The sequence below is a fragment of the Olea europaea genome, unplaced genomic scaffold, assembly GCF_002742605.1.
Source record: "Olea europaea var. sylvestris unplaced genomic scaffold, O_europaea_v1 scaffold520, whole genome shotgun sequence".
In the NCBI taxonomy this organism is placed as follows: Eukaryota; Viridiplantae; Streptophyta; class Magnoliopsida; order Lamiales; family Oleaceae; genus Olea; species Olea europaea.
In genome coordinates this window covers 14,112-31,912 of record NW_019263520.1, presented here as the reverse complement: position 1 = coordinate 31,912, position 17,801 = coordinate 14,112, and the positions used below count along the sequence as shown (strand labels likewise).

General features: G+C 33.0%; 1 protein-coding gene across 1 annotated transcript; it reads right to left on the bottom strand.

Annotated features, from left to right (window-relative positions):
* Positions 1-3,744: 3,744 nt before the first annotated feature.
* On the bottom strand, positions 3,745-6,174 carry LOC111388680 (zinc finger protein CONSTANS-LIKE 4-like). Its single transcript, XM_023013447.1, has 3 exons — positions 5,598-6,174; positions 5,239-5,520; positions 3,745-4,213 (listed from the first exon to the last, which is right to left on the bottom strand). Exons 1-3 carry the CDS (start codon positions 6,012-6,014, stop codon positions 3,929-3,931), a joined length of 984 nt encoding a protein of 327 aa, XP_022869215.1. The 5' UTR covers positions 6,015-6,174; the 3' UTR covers positions 3,745-3,928.
* Between the last annotated feature and the right edge of the window lie 11,627 nt (positions 6,175-17,801).

Below are 17,801 nucleotides of genomic sequence, written 5' to 3'. Positions count from 1 at the left end.
GTGGCGCCGGGAGATTCAGAGAGGTGGCGCCGCAGTGCCATCTTATGGCCCTGCAACTCCACCACCTATTTTTTTGACGCGGCGCCACAAATCCGTAACCTAAGTGGAATTTCGGCCCATTTTGAAGTCCATATGAAAACCCTATTCTTCATACATGGCAGGGGACCTATAAATATGAAAATTCTCACACTTTAAGGGGTTTTACAGATTCTAGAGGCAAAGACACTTCTTGAGAGAAAGGGGGAGAGATTCAAAGGGAGAAGACAACGCCAAATTCATCGTGTGAAGTATAAATTGGAAGAATGAGGATTTTTTTGTGCAAGACCCACTTTTTCTTCTACATATTCTTATTAAAAATCCGATGATGTACTCTAAGACAATTTGTTGTTGCTCTTCTTTTATTATAAGTAGGTAAATCCATTGTTAGGACGAATAATGTAATCCATTTGATATTCTTTATATTTTCTTATTAAGATTCTTCGTTTTTAATTTTTCCATGTGTTGATTCTTGCTATGATTGATTGCATTAAATTATCTGATCAGTAATTTGATGAATTATGTGAATTATCTACAAATAGAGATATGAGTTTAGGATTTAGACCATGTAATAAAATTTAGTAAATTGATATAACGTGTAGAGATACTTATGCCATTTATTGCGGTCATAATTGAATTCTTAGGACAAAGAACTCGTTTAACTCAGTTAAATTTGTATAGAGATATGTAATTTAATTAGTTGAATAAGTTCAATGAGAACTCGAGAGGGGTAAATTGAATACAATATGAGAATTCGACTGAGCACTACAATAGAATCGAGTCTTAATTTGAGATGTAAAGGTGATCAATAGGTGAAATTATTATACCCTAACGTCCTCTAATTATTTGATCATACAAGTTTTTGATGTGAGCTTTTATTTATTGTCTAGAATTAAGATTTAAATTCAAATCATTATAACTTTTGAATTGTTTTCATCAAATAGTAGTTAAAGGAAAATTGAATTAAGTGTTAGAAAATAGCCCTTGTGGGATCGACAATCTGGACTCTTAGGTCCACTATTACTTGTTACAGTTCGTACACTTGCGAAACTAAAATACACAATACATGCCAACCGGGTTAACCCCACCAAAATATGGGTAAGAGTTTTCCATGACCGAACCAACTCAACAAAAATAATAATCATCTGAGACTATATGTAGAAGTATTTAAAACATCAAACGTAGCTTGTACTCCGCCAAAATGGAGAAGAAATCCCATGAACGAAATGCGATTGAATTGCAGTTTCCACGGTTTTCAATTTTTGCATTAATATATCTAGAAAAACTGGTGGCATAAAAGGGATGTTGGTTTTTGTAGATGAAAAATGAGATGTAATGTTGGGATGATGTGTATATCACAATATTGTATTTTCTTTTTCATTTTTAGTTTTATTGAATTAGGAGTACAAGTGTAATTTATTGTCGTGTATTTATTAAAAGTATATTTTAATTGTGGTGTAAATATAATGTGGTGTAGTAAGCAAATTTTGTGGTGGTAATATAATTACCCCTTGATAATTTGGGATCAAGAAATAAGTTGTGATCAATAAATTTGATAATTTTATTCAATAATTAATTTAATAATTAGTAATCGATAAATAAGATACGGCCTATAAAAAATGTGTGATTATTAATTAAATTAGTAATTTTGACCTAAATTTTAGGTCTTTGTGATTGTGAAATTTTGTGATGTGTGATTAGTACGTAATTATAACAAATAATTATATATTATTGTGATATTAACCTATTTAATTAACACCATCTAATTTTTAATAAATTCCACAAGTTTGTGCATTAAGAATATTTTAGGGGGCGTTTGTTTTCTATTTTTATAAAAATGAGAATAAAAAATATAATCATTATGGACCCACACAAGAGATAGAAATTCAAATTTGATGGTTTGATGTGATGAGTAACGATCATATTTTTTATTTTAATGGAAAAAAATGAAAAATAAATAGAGGCTTAATAGGATCGTATGTATGTTCAGTGAATAAGTACAACTTTTCATTAGAATAATTTTTTAGCCATGCTACTTGTATAGCGAAAAATTGCTAGGCTTTTATTGGGGATAATTGGTATTTTTTCATAAGTTATGCTACACAAATAGGGTTGATGGCAAGATTTAAAAATAAAAAAACATGTGTCAACATTTTATTGAACAGTTTAAAAAAAAAAAAAAAAAGGAACCACACAAGTGCCACCAACGGACAGCACCTGTCCCAAATCCTGTCCAAGCAACATAACTCTTTTTTCATTGGTTTGGCGAGAAACACACACACAACCATACCGACAGCACCTGTATGATTCATGGCAGTTAAAGTGGCAATCTTTATCCATTTTTATTTTCTTAAATGTCTTTTGGAAAATATTTTGGGAAAGTTAAATACCAAAAATACCCATGATTTGACCGTTTACGACAAAAAACCAATAATTTCTTTCTAAACCCCGAAGCACCCCTTCCAGTTTCGATCAAGGGCCATTATTTTTGACAAGGTCGCGTGGACCGCGTGCCACTAAGGTACAGGCCACGTGAATGGAATGTGAACGGTCTTACACTACTTACTCGAATACAAAATCTTATCTAAAAGTAACCTCTCACGTTGTTACACCCAAAAATGTATCGTCCGAGACATATGAATGCCATGCTATCAAAATAATTAGGCCGTAGTTGGTTTGCCATTTTCGATCTATTTTTCGTTTTCAGTTTTCGAAATTATGGAAAATGCGTTTGGTTCGTTGTTTTCGAAAACGCATTTTCGAAAACGAGTTAAAATTTATAACTGAAAAAGCAAAACGACTTTTTATCATTCTCAGCGTTTTCAATTATAAATGTCGAAAACGCTTAAAACGCGAAAAACGGGCCGTTTTCGAGGAAAACTAAAAATCGTTTCAAAAATGAAAACACAAACCAACCATTACTTTAGTATTTAAGGTTTTAGAAAACAGCTTAGTTTACATTATCTTAATTTAGCCCTTGCTCGAGCTCAATTATTTGATAAAAATAAATTTTGGAACAATGAATTTTTTAAAAATGTGTGCAAAAAGCACGAAAAAGTTTTAAATTTACATATAATAATATTTTATTAAAAGAACATATAATTGAAAATGAGTTTGAAAAAAAAAATATTATTGAAAAATGAAACTCAAACCGAGGCTAATGTGTAGTCGCTTACTTTAATAAATGAACTCATTAATTCAAATAAGGTTAAGTTCCTCCTCAACCCTGTCGAAAATAAGATGGCTAACCACTCTATCAAAAAGACTAGTACCAATTGAGATACATCGATCGACCTCTTGTGGGCAATGTTCTTCAATCTTGTCACATGAAGTGTAATATTGTGTTTGATCCACATTCTTTTTAAAGAATGTATTTTATAATGGTAAATTGATGAAAAATGTATGATTAAAAAAGAAGATTTTTTTTTATTTGCGTGTAATATTATGTTAGTGAAGAATATGTGGTAAAATAAAGAGAGGAAAAATGCATTTTGAGAAAAATAAAAATCAAAACACCTTCCAAATAAAATTTCTCGGAATGCTCAATTATACTATTTGTACAATCATACTTGACAATAATGATGGATAATATTGATATTGTCAAAATTCAGACCATTAATTTAACGCACAATTTTTTGAAATGGATAATGTGATTTTATCAACCAAAATTATCAAACTAGATTGTATACGTAGATGATTCTAACACGATTAATTTAGGAATAATTTTCACAAATAATATATTATTTTGTTACAACATTAGATACAAAAATAAAAATACATCGACCAAACAAACAAGCAACATGAGATAACCTAAATATATGTACAGACTTCCATCATAATCCCCTTGTGAAACAAGTGATTAATCAAAACACCAAAATTAATTAACTTACAATTAAAAAGTTGGGACCATGAGTGATTCAACCCCATTTTCTGAACGCTTGGCAAATCTTCCTTTGATTCTAGGTCTAGTTTCAGCATAGGCTTTTCTTGATGCATATCGTATTGTCTTCTCAAATTTTCTGTTCTTTCTCTTCTCTTTATACCTCAACACCCTAGCTTCTCTGTCGATCCCGGAAACCGGGCTCGGGATCTCGTCATTTTTCACAAGAGTGTTGGATACGTCGGTTATCGAACCAGGGTCCGGTACGATGCACACTTCCATAGATGATGATGAGACCTGCCATTGTTGTTTGCAAAACATATATATTTGTCAGCAAAATATGAGAGTATCTAGTTTTGTTTTGGTTTCTTGGAACAATCATTCATTCTGTCGTTGAATTGTTTAAAAATCAGTCATTTTTTGACCCAATTATTTGCTGCTAACACTATATCCGTCAAGTAGATGGACAAAAAATTTTAATCCTTGTTTGATTTCCATTATTTTCAAAATACATTTTTTTTTCCTTCTTTTCTACTACACATTCTTCAAAAAGAATAATATCACACGCAAACTCATACATTAAATTTTTTTTTTAACAACACGTTTTTCATCGATTTACTGTTCCAAAATGCATTGTAATCTAAAAATGGGGCTCGAGCTAGCTCCTAGTAAAATGGCTTATCCTTTCTTGGATCATTTCCCTTGATTGCTTTCTAATGAGTTAAGCTCTAATCCCTAGTTCTGAAAGCAGTAATAAACAAAATACAATAAAAAAAGGGCAAACATACACAGATTTTATGTAGCTTCATCTTCAACTGAAGCTACATCTACTTGCCACGCAGATTTTCACTATAATATAAAAGAAAATACCAAGTTTTCCTCACAGAGCTTGCACCCAGAAACACCTCCAGAAAGTATTAGGTCGATAAGTGTGCACTACAATTAGGTTTCACATACTCCAACACGTTTTTGAGATAGAAAACTCACTCAAGAACTGATCCGTTCCCTACTTCATAAAACCATTGCAAGACTTCATTACCTTGTAAAGGCTACACCCCAATGGAACATCTGTGTTGTAAAATAGGTGAACATATGAACTATCATGGATCTATGCTCAAGAAAACTTAAGAAACCGCAGATTTACTTCAGCTTTCAAAAAAGTTGCTTGTCCAAATAAATTTTATATCAATTAAGTAAATTTTAAGCTTAGTCAAACATGGTGAAAGCCACTTAATTAGCTACACAGCACTATAACATCAACAAAGGTTAAAATATAGAGAGTGTGTGAAAAACAGATGAAGAATTTGGGTTAAATAGCATACACTTTGAGTGACAGATTGGGAGCTGAAATTGTACATGAAGGGCTTGGATCCAGTGTTATAATCCATATCATAAGTAGGAAATCCATCCACAACTGAACCCTGAAAATGATTCTGCTGAAAATCATTCTTGTTTTGCACTGGCACAACCCCATCAGAAATGTACTGGCTCTTCTTTTGATCATTCATATTTTCTCCAGAAATTATATCAAGATCCAGGTATGGATCCATGTCGCTGAACAAATACTCGCTGGACTTGTATTTCGACGAGTCGGCATCATCATCCTGTTAAGGGTAAAATCAAATCACAGTTCCATCCGTTTTAACTATGAAAACAATAATTAACTTTTAAGGGCTTGGACCTCTGTGGTTCCTCCTTTCGTATGAGGATTTGGCAAGAGCCAGGAGGCGGCCTCGGCCTCGTCTTCAGAGAAGTATTTGTTCTCGTTATTGTTGTTAACCTGTGATGCCTTGTAGAAGGATACTATGGGGAGGCGTTCGTGGCGGCGGGCAAGTGGATTAGCGCAGTGTATGTCACGGTCACAGGTGGCGCAGAGAGCCGCCGCGTCGGCCTTGCAGGTGACAATAGCGGGCGCTTGCTCGCACACTTCGCAAACCAACACCCGAGCATGATGGGACGCCACCTCGTCAGAGTCGTGCACCCTGGCGTCGCAGCCATGACACAAAAATGCCGTGTCGGCATGGCAAAAAACACTCGCCGGCGATGATTTGCAGGAATCACATAGCTTTGCTTTCAAACTCCAACTTTTACCTCCCATTGTTATTCTTCTCTGTGTTTGTATCTGCTTCTATCTATATCTATACTTCTGCTTCTTTGTCAGAAATGCTGAGAGAGAAAATAGTGATTCAAGAACCGTGTTCAAATTTTCTTGGCGTTGCGAAGTAATGCAAAGTACAAAAGGCATCCGGACAAGCTATCTAATGGGTAAGGGAGATCTACGGAATAACGAATAAGAAAATGACATTTGGAAAAGTGTTAGCCAAGTAAAAAACAGTGAGAACTTATATTTGTCGGGAAAAAATAATTTTATATCTCATGATCGACATATTTGTTAACATTTTAGGTAATTGGCACAAAATGTCTCCATCTTTTAAGTTTATTGTAAAAAACGTCCTTATCTTTTATTTTTTGGTATTTTTGCCTTCATTTCAAATTTTCTTTGCGCTGGACGTCATTTCATCCACATTCCGTCAGTTTCTCCATTAATTAAATACAAAAATGCATTTTTCTTTCAATAAATAAGGGTAAAATTGTCCTCACTCACCTAAATCCCTTCTTCCAACCCCTTCATCTCCTCAAAGGCTTGCGACAATTCCTCTGCTATTTTCTCGTGAAACGTCCCACATTTTCTTCCATTTCTACAACCGTTCCTCCCTTTGTCGTTCATATTCTCGCATTTGATCTGTCCGTGTAGTGGAAGCATGCATTGAGGATTTTTCCAACGAGCGAATGTAACGTTTTGGGTATTTCGTTTTCCAGTTCGTAGTTTGGTGCTTTGCATGATTGAGAGTTTATATGGAGTTTTGATGACATTTATTGATGTTACGCAGACCCTTGAAGAACAACATGTTTCTTCCATTTTTGAGAAATCCCGGCGATGATCGACCTAGTTATGGTATAGCGTTCTTTCCCTAAATTTTGTGTGAACTCATCCGATTCTATTGTGCATTCACACAATTTCATTGTGCAATCCCCAAAATTATGTCTACTTGAACACATGCAATCGGTGTTTTTTCTGTCACTGCGCATATTTTCCTTTAGCGTGCAGTCAATGTTCTCCATTTGATGTGAACTTTATGTTATTGCCTGCAGGTGGTAATTCTGAATATTTCACTATTGAAATACATTATGGAGGCCAATTTTATGATAAGCTAAATAATGTGGCGTATGAAGGGGGATTCGTTCTTTTTGTTGACTTCTTTCATGATAAATGGTGCAGGGAGAGAATTTGCGTCAATTCTTACACGGAACTTGTGATGAAAGGGCTTTGGAATTTTACTATAAGAAGCAAAAAATGAGTTTAGGGAAGGGGTTGATGAGATTGGAGAGTGAAGATGATATTAATGGGATGCTTAGGGATAGGAATGGACATGCAGATGTGAAAATATACATCGTAGCCCGAATGAAATCATATGCATTGCAATGGTCTTCACAAGTTGATGAAGACCAAACATTTGATGATTGTTATATACCTTCAGTTGCAAAAAACGAAGGAGGGGAGCATGAAGAAAATTGGTCAGATCAATTTTTGCAAGAGAATGCTGAGGAGTTGTGGTCACAGTATGAGGAAACTTTACAATACCAGAACGAGAAAGATACAAATGTGGGTGATTTGAGTGTGGAGGAGGATCAAAATGAGGAACCAAGAGGAGAAGATAAAGTCGAAGGTTTGGTGGAATCGGATTATGAGATGAAGCAGGAGCCTGTAGGTACTGCTGAAGTTGGGAGTGAAAGGGTTAATTTTGATTTCAGATTTGGTGTATTCGATGGGCAGGTTAGGAATTCGGATACCGACTATGGGGACTCCGATGATTTACGAAGCATTCATAATGAAGAAGAGGGCGATACAATTTCAAGAAAGAGGGCTTTCAATGATACCTTTCATGTTGGGACAGATCTGGAGGATTCAGTGTTTAGAAAACATATTTTTTACTTCTATTTTAAACATGATTATGTACTTTAGTTTAATAAGGTATAATATGCATTGATTCTTTTGTTTGTACAGGCTTGATATTTGAGTCAAAGGTCATTATAAAGGTTGCAATCATCGAATATTCAGTTAGAAATAACAGAGAGATTAAGTTTAAAAAGGATGATGCTTGCAGATTGAGAGCCAAGTGTCAAGGAGATTGTTCATGGGTTCTGTATGCTACTAGAGAGTATAACAAGACCATTTGGGTGATCAGAACTTTTGTAGAAGAGCGTGCTTGTCCTATGGTGTATAAGAATTTCAGTGTGACATCAACCTATTTGGCAGATAGGTATTTAGCTTATTAGAGGGCTGACCAAAACATGTCAGTTACTATATTCATGGTGAGGGTTAAGCGGGATGGTTTAGGTGATATCTCACCTTGGCAAGTGTATAGATCAAAGGAAAAGGTACTTGAAAAAATTAGAGGTAGTGTGGTGGAGCATTACAAATTGCCGTGGGATTATTGTGAGGAGTTGAAGAGGACAAATATTGGGACCACTGCTTTGTTGAGGGGTATGTTGGAGAATTCAGGCGGCTGTATATTTGCCTTGGAGCATTGAGAGATGGTTTTGTTCAGGGTTGTAGAAAGATGATTGGGGTAGATGGTTCCTTTTTGAAGACAGAACTTGGTGGCCAGTTGTTGATTGCGGTTGGTGTTGATACTAATAATGGTATATATCCAGTGGCATATGCAGTTGTTGAAGTTGAGAATGGGGATAACTGGAGATGATTTTTGGGGTTATTGAAGGATGATTTGCATATACACAACATTCAGCATTGGACATTCATTTCAGATAAGCAAAAGGGATTGACTAATGCAATTGAGTTCTTATTTGAAAATTCAGAGCACAGGACATTTGTTGGACATCTATACAACAATTTTAGCCTCTCTTACAAGGGTTTGGCTTTAAAGAATTGTTTGTGGGATGCAGCCAGAGCCACTACTAAATCACAGTGGCTTGAACACATGCAACGGATGTTGGACTTGGACTCGACTGCTTATGGATGGCTTGAAGGAAAGCCAACTTCTCATTGGAGTAAATCCCACTTTAGAGAGTGGAATCAGTGTGACATACTTCTCAACAATTTATGTGAATCGTTTAATAGTACAATTGTGATGCAAGAGAGAAGCCGATATTAACCATGCTAGAGGATATAAGCGTATATTTGATGAGAAGAATTTTAGCCAATAGGGAGTCCTGTGATCGGTGGACAGCAGTAGTATGACCTAGAATTCAGAAGATTTTGGAGAAAAATAGTAAGCTTGCAAGGATGAAATGGGCTGAATACGCAGGCAATGAAAAGTTTCAAGTCCGACACAATGCAGGAACTGTGTTACATGCTGTGGATTTAAGGGCTAAAACTTGTACATGTCGTGGTTGGCTATTATCAGGAATTGCATGTAGCCATGTGATTGCCTCAATTGTATCTAGAGGTCTAAATGTGATGGAGTTCGTGGATGATATCTACAAGAAGGATGCATATATGAGGACATATACGCCGTTAATTTTTCCCATCACAGGTCCGAACGCATGGCCAACCCCAAGTTTGAACCCTCTCAATCCACTAGTGTACACAAAGAGGGCTGGGAGGCCAAAGGAAAATAGAAGAAAAGAGCCAAATGAGATGACTTCTTCAAGTCAGTCGAAGAGGTGTACAAAGTCCAAGAGTAATGCTAAAACTTCGCAATCAACTTCAGAAACAACTGTAAGTTAACTAAAAAATGACCTGTACAAAATGTGGTAAAGCAGGACACAATAGGAGAGGCTGCAATGGGGCACCACCTCCAGCACCTCATTAGGATGAAGCTACCAGCCAGGTTCTCCTGTTAATTTTTTTGGCTTTTGTTTTTGTTCATTCAGTGCACATGTAGTGTAACGCAGTTTGTAGATATAATGTAGCACCACGTACTTTACAACACCTATTTTCACTCGTTTTTCTCAATTTATTCGGTGGGTTTTACCTTTAATAAGCATAAAATGGAAGTGAACATCCAATATTAATCTTTATAAATTGACCACCAATTCAATTTATGTGTTTCTAAATTTTTCCAGTAACCCAACATTATAGTAGCAGTAGTTGTGGAATTGTGAAATATAATGTTGTTCACGACATTTTTCTTTATTTAATGTAATCATTTAAAGTATTTTCATATTCACGTTATTGTTATTGTTACTTATGGATTAAGTTGATGGCGGGAAGAAGGGGTTTAGATGAGTGAGGACAATTTTACCCTTGCTTATTGAACGAAAAAGGCATTTTTGTATTTAATTAATAGATAAACTGACGGAAGGACGTCCAGCGCAAAGAAATGGTGAAATGAGGGCAAAAATGTCAAAAAATGAAAAGTATGGCCGTTTTTCACAATAGACTTGAGAGGTGTTTGAGCCCCAATTTTATGCCAATTCAATTTATGTGTTTCTAAATTTTTCCAGTAACCCAACATTATAGTAGCAGTAGTTGTGGAATTGTGAAATATAATGTTTTTCACGACATTTTTCTTTATTTAATGTAATCATTTAAAGTATTTTCATATTCACATTATTGTTATTGTTACTTATGGATTAAGTTGATGGCGGGAAGAAGGGGTTTAGATGAGTGAGGACAATTTTACCCTTGCTTATTGAACGAAAAAGGCATTTTTGTATTTAATTAATAGATAAACTGACGGAAGGACGCCCAGCGCAAAGAAATGGTGAAATGAGGGCAAAAATGTCAAAAAATGAAAAGTATGGCCGTTTTTCACAATAGACTTGAGAGGTGTTTGAGCCCCAATTTTATGAAAAAAATATATTTTAGAATAATAGATTAATAAAAAATGTTTGGTTAAAAAATAAGAAAATTTTATTGAATTACATGTAATATTATTTTAATGAATAATGTGTGGTTAAAAAGAAGAGAAAGAAAAATGTATTTTGAGAAGAGTAGGAATCAAACAAGGCATGAAGTTCAAAAAGTATTTGAACGAGAAATTATTTTTTCTAAAATTGTCCAGTTATAAGTCGTCGCATGGCATAATGTCAACCTCTATGTTAAAAAAATGCATGTGTAGCATGATTGCTTGGGAAATTGGAAATGACATTGAAAATGAGTGCATGTCTAAGCTCCATTTTTTTTGGTGAGAATGTATTTTGGAATAAAAGATTAATTGAGAATGTGTGGTTCAAAAATAAGGATTTTTTTTATTTGCGTGTAATATTATTTTATTGAACAAATCATAATTAAAAAGAAGAGAAAAAAATATATTTTGAAAATAATGTGAATCAAACAGGACTGACTTTTCAAATTACTATTAGTTTTTATTTGATTAAAAAAATTATTTTTTAATCATATCTCACTACATCATGTGATGTAAAACCATTCTATTAGCCTATTATATAATGTAGTACAACCTTATCAGTTGAATAGTGTTAGTTGTACATAAGTAGTTATATAATGATTTATGTGCAGACGAGTTGTCAAAAAGAAAGTGTGAAAAAAAATTATTAAAGAAATTCCGACTTAATTATATCTCATCATATTATTTGTATATAAAATCTATTACGTACATATAGCACAATTCTTATTAATTTGGACTTTAGTGCATCTTATTTTTTAATAAAACCTCCTCCACGACGGGGTGAAATATAATGTAATGAGTAGTGCTACATGCACCAAATATAAGAATTTTCAATGACTTCATTTTGCCCTTCTTTCTACTTGACAAAAACTGTTTCTTCTATCTGTGTTGATTATTTTTATTTAATATTTATTTCAAAATTCTAATCAATTAATAACGGATAGTTATTTAAAATAGTTTAATGTCGGTATTATGTTTAATTTTATTTATTTATTAATAAATGCAATATTTTAGTTCAGTGAATATATTTTATAATTTAACATTTTTGTAATATAATTTGTAATTAAATAACTCAAAATAAAATCTGATGTAAAATTTAGTGTAAAACCATATCCAATGGTCTACGCTAACGACAAATTTAGTGTAGACCATTGGAGATGACTTGAGATTTGCTATAAAAAATTTGTTGTCCATCCATGAATGATTGACACATTATTTTACATTAAAGTGTCACCTAATTTTTAGCCCAAGTGTCAGTAAGGGAAATATTGGATATGCTAATTTAAAATGATGTGTTAGTCATTAATTGGATGAACAACAGATCTCAACTCATTGAAGATGATTTTAGAGGGTTAATGCAAGTAGAATATAGCCCCTGTTTGTCATCCATTTTCTCACATTCTTTTCCATTATTTTTTCTACAGTATTCATTTTCAACTACACATTATTCATTAAAATAATATTTCACATAAATTAAAAACTTTTCATACTTTTTTAACCGCGCATTTCAACATCAATCTCTATTTCATAATACATTCTTCCCAAATAATGGGGGACAAACACACCCCTAGTATATATTTAATTATTTAAAGAATATTTATTACTTCTCAAATATTTTTTATTCATAATTTGAGGTTAGTACTAGTAACTTATTTATTATTAAATTTTATCTATTTATAGTGTAAAACGCTTATAAACGCTTCTCGAACACATTCGGCTAGTGCAAGTTTGTATTTTTAATTAATCAAATCCTTAGTATGCTTTTAATTTTCTGTTTTCAAGTTTCGGTTTTCAGTTTTGAAAACATCAAAAACTTGTTTAATTTGGCATTTCTGAACAAGTATTTTAAAAAATAAGGTTAAACTTTAAAATATAAAATTCAATACGTATTCTTGATGTTAAATATGAAAATAAATGTTTAAACAAAATATTATTTAAATAAATCCTTGGCTTAAAAGGGTTACGGGTAGGACTTGGGGAGTATTTGTCCAGTTGTGGAAGTGGGAAAGGCATCTACGAAATGCTAGCTAGTTATGCATGTATGTGTATACTTTTGTAATTATGTGGTCCAATTTGGATTAATTTGATATTATCCAGGAAGCCATATGTTCTAGGTTTGTTTAAAGGGTTATTTTTGAGGTACATAGGAGATACATAGAAGGGGCGCTGGGTGTACAAAATAGACATCTTATGTACACGATTATATACCCCAAGAATAATTCTTGTTTAAAAAGGTTGAACGGACGAATTTTGGGTTTCCATTATGATTATATTTGAATTTTTTATGGTTGGTTTATAATACAATATTCCTTTATTCTTTACGTGAAATAAAAAATTGAATTGATATCTTGACGTTTGAGGTTTATAAATTGAGTTGAAGTCTTGACCTCTAAATTTAAATAGTTGGTGTCCAACTTACTTGAGCCACATTTCTTTGATCCATGTCGAACTTTGTCCAATTGGACAGTTATTAAAATACTAGTTACTATCACGTGCGTTACATGAATTTTCTATTTATCGTATTTTTCTTAGCGTATGAATTTTAGTTTTTTGAAAAGTTTTTGAAGCAATATCTAGAAATATTTCAATGATATAAGAAAATAGTTGCAAATTATTTTTACAATTGCAACAGTATTGTGTTTTCTAGAAAAAAAAACATGCTTTTATATTTCATGCTTGAATAAGAAATATACAAACTATTTTGCCTGTATTCTTTGATAGTGCTGATATGATTGAGTTGAATGTGGAGATTATATTTCTAATTCAATATTGAAAAATTGAAGATTCAGCACAAAGTTATAAATCGACTTGCATATTCATATGCGTTTATATTTTGTGCTTCATATATTTTAATATTTATTTTATGCTTATGTCGAAAAGATAAATATCTGAAATTTTTTTTCTGACATTCGGTTGAGTAAGTGAATGTACAGTGTTCTGCATTCTCGGTATTTGTAAGTGCAAAAATCGATATATACGGTAAGTTGCAAATATGGTATGTAGCATATATATGATAAGCTGCAAATATGTTGGGCAACATATATGGTAAGTTGTAAATACGGTAAGTTGCCTGCAAATACGGTAAGTAGGCTGCAAACGGTGCCAACCATATTTACACTTACTGTATTCACAGCAATTCGTATTTATAGCTTACCGTAGTTGCAGCATATCGTATTTACAACATACCATATTTGCAGCATACCGTATTTATAACATACCGTATTTGTATCATCTCGTGTTTACAATATATCGTATTTACATCATATCGTATTTACTGCACACATTGTCTTTAATACGGCAGATATTGGTTTTTGTAATTCAATATTATTTCCTTTTTCATAATTGCATTTTTGAAAATTTTAAAAAAAATGTTGGTTATGAAATTGCTAATTTTTAAATGTGTTTTTTTGTTGAAAATAAAATTGATTTTTTTTTTATACTATTTGTAAAAAAAATAAAAAATTATTGTAATTTTATTAGCATAATAAGAAGATTTATTATGATTATTTAAAAAATTTTTAACACCACACAATAAATCCATACTTTAATCTGGTGACTGCAAAAGTCTTTTGTGCGTCAATAATGCATCTTCCATTCGAAGCTTCATTGTAAAAGGCCTTAAGGCTCAATATTATATAATAATTGGGCTCTTTTTTGTAAGTCATCAAAAGAGTTGTAAGGGTTTTGATTGCACCATAAGTCAATTAATATAGTGAAATGACCTTGCTCGTGACAAAAAACTTAGTAACAAAGGACGCAGATCATTGGTTTGGATCGAACCTTCATAATTATATCGTTTGTACACTTTTTTCTCTTTACTTATCATTATTTTATTTACGCTTATTATTTGATTGATCTCTTTGTTCTTAACTTGCATGATAAAAGATTAATTTTCGAAAAAATTTCAAAAATCAATTCACCCCTTCTTAGTTAGTAATTCTTGTACTATCATTATTGTGGACATATGGGACGTGTGAAGACTTAATGGATAGAGACCGATCCTCTGAAATGTGTAAGGCTTGCAATTTCTTTGATTGGACCGACACGACACCAAATGACGGGTACAAGATAGTAGTAAATGGGTTGATACGATCGAATAATAGACTTAAAGAAGAAAACCATAAAATTTTCTATGAAAATGTACAAGATCGCTTTTAGTGCCGGTTTCCCATATTTTGTTATTAGGTTATTCCTTTGAATTTGGTTATTATAATATTAGCACGAAGTCTTGGAAGATGTAATTGAAGTAGTGTATGTGTCTATATAATTGAATAAAATTGTAGTGAATCACGTTGTTCTGGAATTTTGACTCCGGATTGGTGTTTTTTAATGTTTGTTGGGTAAAATCGTGGATCATGTTAATGGATTTTTGCAAGACTTTCCAGCATATGTACGTCAAGCAAATGAATTAAACTTAATAAAAACTTATCTTTGCAAGATGGTAAATATATTAATCTTGCTAATATGTCATTACACAAAAAGTGATATAAGCCTACACCAAAAACTGAAAAAGTACTTGTTCTATACGTAACAAAAACGTGCTACATAAATGTACATTCATTCATTTCAAAATAAAGAAGCTACAAGTAATATCCTCCTTCGTTTGCATGTAAGCTATATCCAGATTTTAACTTCGGCAAAGCCATCTTCACATGTAGCCTGGAATAAACTCTAGATATCCTTAGTTGCGAAAATGCAACAGCTTCTATCTCTTGAAAACTATCCACCATTTCCTACGACATTTCTGCCCGTGGTTCGTCATTTTTTTCTCCAAATAGTCTGCAGCTGATGCCAGTTGGTCGATGGACGATGTCCTCTTCTTACAAAAATCTTCCCCTACAACGTTGAACAACATAGATGAAAAAAAAAGTAATAACATAATTGATATTCAATCATGTACTTGAAATTGTAAACTTATACTTGCGCTTTGTACTCTTGTTGGTTGAGAATTCACTTCCTCCAATGTTGCATCAAACAAGTTTTAAAATACAAAATAGGAAAATTTTGGTTGTCAGAAATTTATTGGTATCAATTTTAGGGTACTTACATCCAATGTAACAAGTGGCGTGGAATGATGTTGCTTGCTGTTTCCTCTCTCATCACAAACATAGCACATTATGTTCATATGACCCTTTTTCCCTACATAAGACTGCCTTGTGGGTGTACCATAACTTCCCCCCATTTGTCTCCTAAAGTGACTCTCCGGATTGTTCGGAGTTCAAGTCTCCAAGTTTCCGCACTGTGCGGAGGGTTTCTTCCAACCCTCCGCATAGTGTTTGAACTCTTCCCACAATTAGAAGAGTTCACGTGAACTCTACGCATTATGCGGAGGGTTGGAAGAAACTCTCCGGACTATGCGGAGAGTTCAAGTGAACTCTCCAACTATGCAGAGGAGTTTTTTTTTTATCTATGGTTTTCTAACTTACAGAGAATCTATATCACCAGAAGGCGATAAACAATTTAATTTAAAAACTTCATAGAATTAGGAAATCAAAGAGAAATCTAACTTTTAGGATTCAACAAATTTGATGACCACTTAATAGATTATACAAAAAATCTCATATTTCTACTTAAAAAAAAATTGATAAAAGAAAAAAAAAGGAAAAAAAAAGTTAAAAAAAAGTACAATCTGTGCGGAGTGTGCGTACTCTGTCCACACAGCACATTGTGCGGACACTTCATATAATCTATGCGAATTGTGCGGAGACTTCGCACAATTTGTGCGAAATGTCTGACCTCATTGTGCGGACGGAGTGCGGAGTGTCCGCACATTACTCCCGACATGGGGAGACTCTGTACAAAAAATGTGCGGAGTCTCTGCATATATGGGGGAAAGTTGTTTTTTTTTTTTTAAAAAAAAACTTATTCTTGTAGTTATATTTTTTTATTAGATTTAATATATATTTTTAACTAATAAAATAAAAAAATAAAAAAATATTAATTGCATGATTCAGCCAAAAAAAAAAAAGGGAATCCTCACTTTTGCGGAGACTCTGCACAAATTTTGCAATTTGTGCGGAATCTACACAAATTGTGCGGAGACTCCACACAACATGTGCAATTTTTTTTTAGTAAATTAGACGAAATTAAAAATAGGTAAATGCATTTTTTTTTTACTTTTTTGTTACTAATTTTTTTGAGAAATTTGATTTGTATACTTTTTTTACTATATTTTTTATTAGCTTAATAATTATTATTTTTAAAGCATTTTATATAAATAAATAAAATATAATTGTACATAAAAAATGGAAATGCACTTATCAAGCAATGATATCGATTGAAAAAAAATAAAAAAATCACTCTCTGCACAGTTCGGAGAGATCAATTGCTTGATCTCTTCGAACATTGCGGAGAGACCACTCGCCGCACAATCCGAACAGTTCGGAAATGTTTTTTTTCTTCAATGACGAAGAAATCTTAACTATAACATATTGTTTACCAAAAATGAGATCAAAAGCTAAAACAAATACAATCACAAAAAACATATAGTGCGGAGAGATGGCAAACCATGTGCGGAGAGTTTGGTTTGCCATCTCTCCGCACCATAGCAAAACTCTCCGCACAGTGCGGAGAGAGTTGATCTCTTCGCGCAGTGCGGAGAGATTTTCTTTTTTTTTTATTAGTAATTTTTTTTCTTTTTTTCCTCTCTGCTTTCCCTACTTTTTCTTTATTTGTTTACGCAAAATCTATTTTCCCCTATTTCTTCACGCTATTTATCTTTCTTTTCTCCTACAACCCCATTTAAGACACCAAGAGATGAGAGATGACAACGTGAAATTTTGTCATAAAACCACAATTTAAAGTTCATTTCTAGTAAAAGAAGGCTTCCTGAGTTTCTTTGCAACTCATATTCCAATCAACAATTTATAACTACAATAACAAGATGATATCCAAAACCTCTATCTTAATTAGCAATTTTTTTATAAAAGAAAACATGAAATAAATAAATGAATGGAGAACAAGATCATTTACCACTGGTGAATGCACAAGTCAAGCCACCATAAAAGCAATAG